Source organism: Mesocricetus auratus, unplaced genomic scaffold, assembly GCF_017639785.1.
Source record: "Mesocricetus auratus isolate SY011 unplaced genomic scaffold, BCM_Maur_2.0 Super-Scaffold_15014, whole genome shotgun sequence".
NCBI classification, from domain to species: Eukaryota; Metazoa; Chordata; class Mammalia; order Rodentia; family Cricetidae; genus Mesocricetus; species Mesocricetus auratus.
In genome coordinates, this window is record NW_024429186.1 from 33,566,424 (window position 1) to 33,574,941 (window position 8,518).

At 45.6% G+C, this 8,518-nt stretch overlaps 1 protein-coding gene across 1 annotated transcript; it reads right to left on the reverse strand.

Moving 5' to 3' along the window:
* Nucleotides 1-3,268: 3,268 nt before the first annotated feature.
* Nucleotides 3,269-3,754, reverse strand: LOC121139467 (60S ribosomal protein L27-like). Its single transcript, XM_040743371.1, has one exon. It carries the CDS (start codon nucleotides 3,712-3,714, stop codon nucleotides 3,304-3,306), a length of 411 nt encoding a protein of 136 aa, XP_040599305.1. The 5' UTR covers nucleotides 3,715-3,754; the 3' UTR covers nucleotides 3,269-3,303.
* Nucleotides 3,755-8,518: the final 4,764 nt, after the last annotated feature.

Consider the following 8,518-nt stretch of genomic DNA (forward strand, 5'->3'; position numbering starts at 1 on the left):
GCATCGGAAACATGACAGCAGGCAGGAGCAGAAGCTAAGAGCTCACAGCTTCCATCAAAAACACAAAGCAAAAGGATGGCAAATGGGAGTAGGACTTGGCCTTAAGCTCTCAAAGCCTGTCCCCAGGGACATACCTCCTCCAGTAAGACCATACTTCCTAAACCTCTCCAGACAGCGCCGCCAACTAGAGACCAAGTGTTCAAACACATGAACCTGTGGGTGACAGTCTTAATTCAAACCACTGTAGATGATACTAGAAAAGGTGGCTCTCCCCTTGGGGAAGGAGGTGTCGAGAGTTGCTTTCAAATGCTCACAAAGATAAAAGACTTTCAAACTGTGGACTTGGGAGACACCAGCCAAGGGTGATTCTTATTGCCATGCATGGGAAATGCTGCAGAACTTTTTTTTTTTTTTTTTTTTTTTTTGGTTTTTCCAGACAGGGTTTCTCTGTGGCTTTGGAGGCTGTCCTGGAACTAGCTCTTGCAGACCAGGCTGGTCTCGAACTCACAGAGATCCACCTGCTTCCCAAGTGCTGGGATTAAAGGCGTGCACCACCACCGTCCGACCTTTTATTTATTTATTTTTTTTGAAATGGCCTTTTGTATGGTTTTTTTTTTTTTTTTGGTTTTTTGAGACAGGGTTTCTCTGTGGCTTTGGATGCTGTCCTGGAACTCACTTTGTAGACCAGGCTGGCCTCGAACTCACAGAGATCCGCCTGCCTCTGCCTCCCGAGTGCTGGGATTAAAGGCGTGCGCCACCAATGCCCGGCTGAAATGGCCTTTAATGGATGATGTAGTTTAAGGTTCAGAGACACTGTCTGAATTACTCAGTGTACGATATACTTCACTTGAGACTGTGAACTTGAGGGCACTAAATCCTATCAACAGTTACACATAGTCAACTTCTAAAGAGGTGTAGGGACTTAATAGATTGTGAAGTTCTTTTGATTTCTTTAAATAACTGTGTTTCAACAATAAAGTCAGGCATGACTGATGTTCAGATTGCCACAGAATGTGAGTTCAGTTATTGGGACAGCTAATAGATTTCATACCAGATGTCTTTTATTTTCTCCTTTTCCTCTTCTTTCTCCCTCCTATTCCCCCTCCCTTTTATTTTTTCACTTAGAGAAAAGGTTCTATCTAGGCCAGCCTGGTCTTGAACTCATTACGTAGCTGAGGATAACACTGAACTTATGATCTTCTTGCCTCTGCCTATAGAGTGCTGAGATTATAGGTGTATACCACTATACCTGATTCATGTAGTGCTAGGGGTTGAGCCCAGGGCTTTGTGCACTCTTGACAAGTGCCTTACCAACTGAACTGTTTACCAGCATCTCCAGCCCCCAAGACGTCTTGTTTTCTAATAATTGAAGATAAGTCCCAGGAGCGGGAAGGTGGTGACTCTAGCAGTGGTTCAATGGCTAAGCTCGCTGGCTGCTCTTACAGAGGACTGGGTTTAGTTCTCAGCATGCACGAGGCAGTTCACATCATCTGTAACAGTTATAATTAAAATTTAACCTCTGACCTCTGAGAGCACCAGGCACACACATGATACACATACACACATACAAGCAAAACCAGGCAAGCATATTTAAAAGGGAAGTGAACAACAGCAACAACACCAGAGGCCCCGTCACAACACCATGCTGGGAGGCAAAGGACAGAGCTTTGCTCTTAGGTGTGGTGTTTTGCTCTTAGGTGTGGTGCTTTGCTCTTAGGTGTGGTGTTTTGCTTCATCCGGGCACATGAAAGCCCTGTGACCTCTTAGTTCTGAAAGCAGTCCTGTCTTTATTACCTCCTTCTTCTTTCTTCAATTTCTGCCTAAACTATTTCCACTCACCCAATAAGAGAGGGCAGTGGCGGCACACACCTTTAATCCCAGCGCTCAGGAGGCAGAGGCAGGTGGATTTCAGTGAGTTCAAGGCCAGTCTGGTCTACAGAGTGAGTTCCAGAACAGCCAAGGCTGATACACATAGAAACCCTGTCTTGAAAAAGAGAGAGAGAGAGAGAGAGAGAGAGAGAGAGAGAGAGAGAGAGAGAGAGAGAGAGAGAGAGAGAGCGCATGATGCCTGGCATTGAAGGTCAAAGCGTAGGAAGAGAAGGCAGAGGACCCTGCCCCTGTGGGGCTCCCAGAAAAGAGTGCCCTGTTGAAGGATGACCACAGTGCAGGGCAAATGCAGGACCCTACCCTATTTCCTTCCTCCTGGGCTTCTTACCTAAAGTAGAAGTCGGCTATGCTGGGTGCCATTGGTGGTTGGTCACTCTGCTGCCCTGCCTCAATTTTAGACTAAGCTCAGGTTGCTCTGATGGGTGGCGTCCTGAAGGGTTTGGTCTGGGAAGGCTTTGGAATCCTTTCCCAGCAGTGTCTCATGTGCCTGAAGCCCCAGGACCCCGGAAAATTGGGAATAACCATTGGAGTTTTCATACATTCTGTGCTCTGGGGACAGGTTCTGGTTAGGGTTTTTGTTTGTTTGTTTGTGTTTTTTGAGACAGGATTTCTATGTGTAGCCCTGGCTGTCCTGGAACTCACTCTGTAGATCAGGCTGGCTTCAAACTTAGAGATTCACCTGCTTCTGCCTCCCAAGTGCTGAAAATAAAGGCGTGTGCCACTATGCCAGGTCCATTTTTAAAAAGTTTGTTTTAATTATTTTTGGCAACTTGACACAAGCTAAGGTCATCTAGGAAGAGGTAACATCAATTTAGGAATTGCCTCTATCAGATTGGCCTGTGAGCAAATCTGTGAGAGTATTTTCTTGATTCAGGATTGATATGGCAGGGCTCAGGCCACTGTGGGCAGCATCACCCCTGGGTTACATAAGAAGACAAGCTGAGCAGGCCATGAGGAGCAAGGCCGGAAGCAGCGGTCCCCCATGGCTCCTGTTCCCACCTCCAGGGTCCTGCCTTGAGTCCCTGCCTGCCTTTCCTTCATGATAGACTGCAGCTGTAAACTGAAGTCAGCTTTTTTCCCACAAGGTGCTGTTGGTCAAGGGTGTTTGCCGCGTCTGCTGAGCAGCCTGTGTCCGAGAATGTGCGGAGGGTGTCAGGGATTGACAACACAGAGACTAGAAGGCTCCTCAAGAAGGCTCTCTTTTATTCCTATTCTGGCTGGTTATTATATACCCTGACACCAGAGGTGGAGGTGGGTGGGTCTGAAGAGGCAGTTAGTCTTTGGAAAAGGTCCAGGACAGGGTGGTTCCCGTGGGCACGCCCCTTTCAGGAACTTATTGCCCGGGCATTGCATTGTTTTTAGTAAACATTTTTTTTTTTGCTTTTTAAACATTTAATGATGGAAACAAAAATATACCTAAAAGCGAAGCTTCTGGAAAAACCATTTGTTCTTCCCCGTCTTATATCGTTCCTCAAACTTGACCTTGGCTTCCCGCCTGGCCTTGCGTTTCAGGGCTGGGTCTCTAAAGACATCCTTATTGACAACAGTTTTGTCCAAGGGGATGTCCATAGAGTACCTTGTGGGCATGAGGTGATTGTAGTTATAAACTTTCACAAAAGACTTGATCTTTGATCGCTTGGCGATTTTCTTCTTGCCCATGGCAGCAGTCACTTTTCGGGGATAGCGGTCAATTCCAGCCACCAGGGCATGGCTGTAAGGGCCGTCTGAGGTGCCGTCGTCAATGTTCTTCACGATGACGGCTTTGCGTCCGGAGTAGCGTCCAGCCAGGACCAGCACCACTTTCCCGGGTTTCATGAACTTGCCCATTTCGACAGCAAGCAGCTGGTTCCCAGCAGAAAGGAAAGAAGGACTAGTAAACATGTTTTTAGTAAACATTGTCTTACAGCTGCCTATTCCCAGGCTGATGGGGAAGTGGGTCTCTGCTCAAGGTCTGTTGTCCCCACAATTCCCCCTTTTTTATTTTCTAATAAGGCACTCCTGGCTTAGGTCAAGTAGGGTCACCTTCCCTTGCCCGTCTTTGGGGGGCCTTGTAACCCCTGTCTTAGATGGGAGGTGTCTTCCCCACAGGTTGTCTGTCAACAGAAGAACCTCATCCTTAAATCATCTGTAACCAACCTTCATGGCTATCGGGATTGCCATGGGCTAAGCTAAGCAATACTTGGTTACGGATCTCTTGCCTCTGGAACAAGGCACGTTTGAGCTCCGCATAAAGCCAGAATGCCTACCGCCACTGCCGCCATTTCTAGGACCCCCATTGACATAGCGCCTCTCCATCACCAGATCTGGGCCATAACATTCTACCAGCCTTCCTCTGTTACAAGGGTAACCTGCATGTGATTTACAGTTACAATTTGATGGTCAAAACAGTGATAAAGTTTACAATCGTTCCAAGATCTACTTAGGAAAGCATTTAGAAAGTGCACTTGCACAGATACATTAGGTACAATCATTGATGTTACACATGTAGCATTATAAAAAATATGAACAAGAGGCTTGTTGCACTATCCACAGAGCACCAATTTGTTCCTGTGGTGATGCAGTTTGTTGATTTAACATCAGTAGCCTCAGCTGAATATGCAACTTGGGCCAAAGTCTCTTTTTTGTTGCATTAGGACAATTTGCATTTCTCCAGAAAAATATACTGGCATAGGCACTATTCCAGAAACAGGAAACACCAAGTCTGATATTTCAAGTGACCAGTCCTGTTCAAATACTGAAAAGAGGCTTTTGCTACTCATCACAGTCCATACCAATGTCCAAATATTTTAAATGGGTCCTTTTTTCCCCCCAAAGGGAAAAACTGGCAAAATGAATTCTGTTGTTTCAAGGTGTGTCAAGGGCAGACAGTCTTTCCAGTTCTCTGTTGGCTTTGGGATGAAAACTCATGGGTCCGGGAGGTTGATGCAGCAGGCCTGTTGAGAAACTGGAAATCTCAAACTGACTGTTTTCTTTCTTTCTGGGGCTGTAGATTTGATGACATCAAGGGTCAGGAAAACTGATTTAGGAGATGTCACTCAAACTGGCTTAGGTAGGCTCCCATGGTCTCAGGTCCAGTTTTTCTCTGCTCCATGCATCTCACTAATTGGTCTGACAGCTGCCGAAGCTTTATTCTTTTCCTGCAAGAAAACACAAACATGCCCTCGACCCCAAATTAGGGTCTTCTCCACTGTCTAGTGCATGGATGTCTCCATTTGACCTGAGCAATAGTTGCTCAAGTTCCATCATGCCAGAATCTGTCTGAAGCAGATTGTTCACTGGCATTCACATTTTAAAATTTTTAAATGAGGAGTGTATTATTTGATGAGTCATGTGGGGACTGGGGACATTACTCCCCCTTTTTTATTTTCTAAATTTTGTTTGAACTGTTGAAGCTGGACCATAACAGTAGAAGGATTTGTCTACCCTCCTTGGTTAACTATCTAGGTGAATTGGATCACTACCTAGATTATTTGTAGGTGCCCTTTAAAAAGGACATATTCATTAGGTGTTTCCCAAAAACTTCTGAAAATCACTCAAAGATTGTAAACTCTATTGTGTCCCAAAAGACTTTTGAAAATTATTTGAAGTCTGTGAGCAATCTTTCCCAATCTAACCTGTAGAGCTCTCACTAGCTGACAAGGCCTCATTTGCATCTTAAATTTTCTGTTAAGACAATAACCGACTGGCTGGGTGTTCCTTTTGGCTGTATCTAAAGCAATTTAGGTAGCTTTTTAACTATTTTTGAAGGGATTTAAGTATCCTTTTAATCATATAAGCAGTTCACACTCACGCATTCATAATCACATTTCATATATACCGGTGTGGCCACACCATACATTCAGAACATACATGCATCATCCTTTTTCCTTAGGTCATGATTAGTCTGTTGAAATGAAACTTCCTTAATTGAAATCTCTGTAACAGAACAACTCCAGCCAATCCTTGAACTAAAAAGGTTAAAAAGTCCTGTGTGCCCCTCATCATTCCTTCATTTGAGCTACAGTCATGGGGTACAGCCGTATCTACTCCTTGTAACTCTGTAGATGCAAGGTGGAGAGGGCAGGCTTTTGGCCAAAAGTTTTTAGAGATGACTCACAAAATAGAACTTAAATGCAAACAGAATTTTCCATTTTATATACCTTTGTCTTTGTCTTTTTCTTTACTTAATACCAGTACCTCTTTACTGTTACCAATTTTTTTTGATTCACCCATTTTTTTTTGAGACAGGGTTTCTCTGTATTGTTTGGAGGCTGTCCTGGAACTTGCTCTGTAGACCAGGCTGGCCTTGAACTCAAGAGATCTGCCAGCCTGTGTACTGGGATTAAAGGCGTGTGCCGCCAATGCACGGCTATTCACCCATTTTCAATCCATCCTCCAACTCAGGATGTTCCCTCAGGCAAAAAGCCTTAAGATTTACACAATCCACCCTCCAACTGAGGGCAATCTCTTGGGTTCCCCTTTCTTTCCTGACCTTGGTGTCAGGCTGAGGCCTAGAGATTTAATGTAATCCACCCTCCAACTGAGGGCAACCTCTCAATTTTTCTTTCTTACTGGAGATTTAATCCAATCCACCCCTCAACTGAGGGCGATCTCTCAGGTTCCCCTTTCTTTCCTGACCTTTGTCAGGCGAAGGCTTGGAGGTTTAATCCAATCCACCCTCCAGGTGAGGGTGATCTCTCAGGTTCCCCTTAGTTTCCTGACCTTTGTCAGGCGAAGGCCTGGAGATTTAATCTGGTACCCCTAGCTTGGTACCCCTTTTTAACACATCCGCATAGCCTTACTGGCCAGACTTTTTAGATCTCTCAGTTCCCCTTTACTTTCCTAACCTCAGTGGATCAGGTGGAAAGACTGGAGATTTTTATTTTATTTCTTATTTTACCTTTTTGTCTTTTTTTCCCTTTTTTTTGAGACTGGGTTTCTCTCTATCCTTTTGGAGGCTGTCCTGGAACTCCCTCTATAGACCAGGATGGCCTTCATCCTACCTACCTCTGCCTCCGGAGTGTTGGGATTAAAGGCGTGTGCCACCAACACCCAGCTCTCTGAAAATCATAGCAAACCTCCTCCCAATCTGGGACATTTAAGCCTCCCCCAGTAATGAACCATGGACTCACTCGTTCAATCAATTTTAAAAAGCCTTCCATGATTGTAGTCCCCTGTTCTTCAAATAACTTTTTTTTACTTGATACTGTAATTTAAACTTCCAGGGACTATTTCCCATCGTTTCTTTTCCTATTTTCCCCCCATCAGTCCCTGGCCGGCAAAAGGGACGACCCATCCACTTACCTGGCTTTCACATCTCGGTGGGACCTCCAATTGCCGCGTCTGCTGCACAGTCTGTGTCCGAGAATGTTTGGAGGGTGTCGGGGATTGACAACACAGAGACTGGAAGGCTCCTCAAGAAGGCTCTCTTTTATTCCTACTCTGGCTGGTTATTACATACCCTGACACCAGAAGTGGAGGTGGGTGGGTCTGAAGAGGTGGTTAGTCTTTGGAAAAGGTCGAGGACTTGGTGGTTCCCGAGGGCACGCCCTTTTCAGGGACTTATTGCCCCGGGTATTGTATTATTTTTAGTAAACATGTTTATTAAACATTGTCTTACAGCTGCCTACTCCCAGGCTGATGGGGAAGTGGGTCTCTGCTCAAGGTCTGGTGCACCCACAGGTGTTTATCACAGCAATAGAAACCCAGCTAACACAGAGCCCCATTAAGCATCCCAGACACGAGGCTGGAGGAATGGCTCAGCAACTAAGAGCACTTGCTGCTCTCACAGAAGACCTGAGATTGGTTCTCAGCATCCACACCAAACAGCTCACAACTGCCTGTAACTCCAGCTCTGGAGTCAGACGCCTCTGGTCTCACCCCCACATATACTCATACATTAAAATGAAGGTAAATGTTAAAAAAAAAAAGAATGTAGGAGACCTACAGGTGTCCCTTGGTGACTTTCGTGTCACACAGTAGTCATCTGAAGCTTTAGTCATCCAGAGGCCCGCCTTTTGACGTTTTCTGGAAGGACTAATCTGTAAAACAGATCCCAGGCCATTTTCTGGATGTCCCTTTTCAGGCCATTGACCATTACCTGGCTCAAGTCTCGGACTTCTGAATGACATTCGCAAGGGAGGAAGCCCTAGGTGCTGCACTTAGGGTGCAATAGGAGTAGCCTGGGTCATACTCTGCATTCTTACTAAGAGGCAGCATGTCTCAGACTCCCAAAGCAAGGAGAACGGGGTTCCGATTGTGAGCTGCCGCAGCCATTTAGACTCTGCTCAAAGTGCATCTTTGCATGCTAGGGCTGCCCCGCCCCCTTTTCAGGCCAGTCCACACTGGGATGGTCAGGCAGTACTTACTTCTGTGAATCATTGACTCCACCAAATACAACTTCCTGGCAACCTTCACAAACTGGGCGGGCAAGCAGGTGAAGGTACGCCAGTGTGGCTAGGGTTTTTCTCCCACTGTAAAACAGATTGATGCCAGCACTGCTTTGTCTGTGGAAGTGGGCATGCTTTCTCCACTAGAGCCAACACGCGTGATAAAAACATCCTGTTAGTTTTGTGGATTTCCCCATATACATGCATACGAGGCAAACTGTAATACCTACTTTGCAAGTGGACTCACCAAAGCTCAGAGAAGA

Excerpts from the sequence above, each read along its gene's own strand:
- LOC121139467 (XM_040743371.1), bottom strand. The coding sequence starts at position 3,714 with ATGGGCAAGTTCATGAAACCCGGGAAAGTGGTGCTGGTCCTGGCTGGA.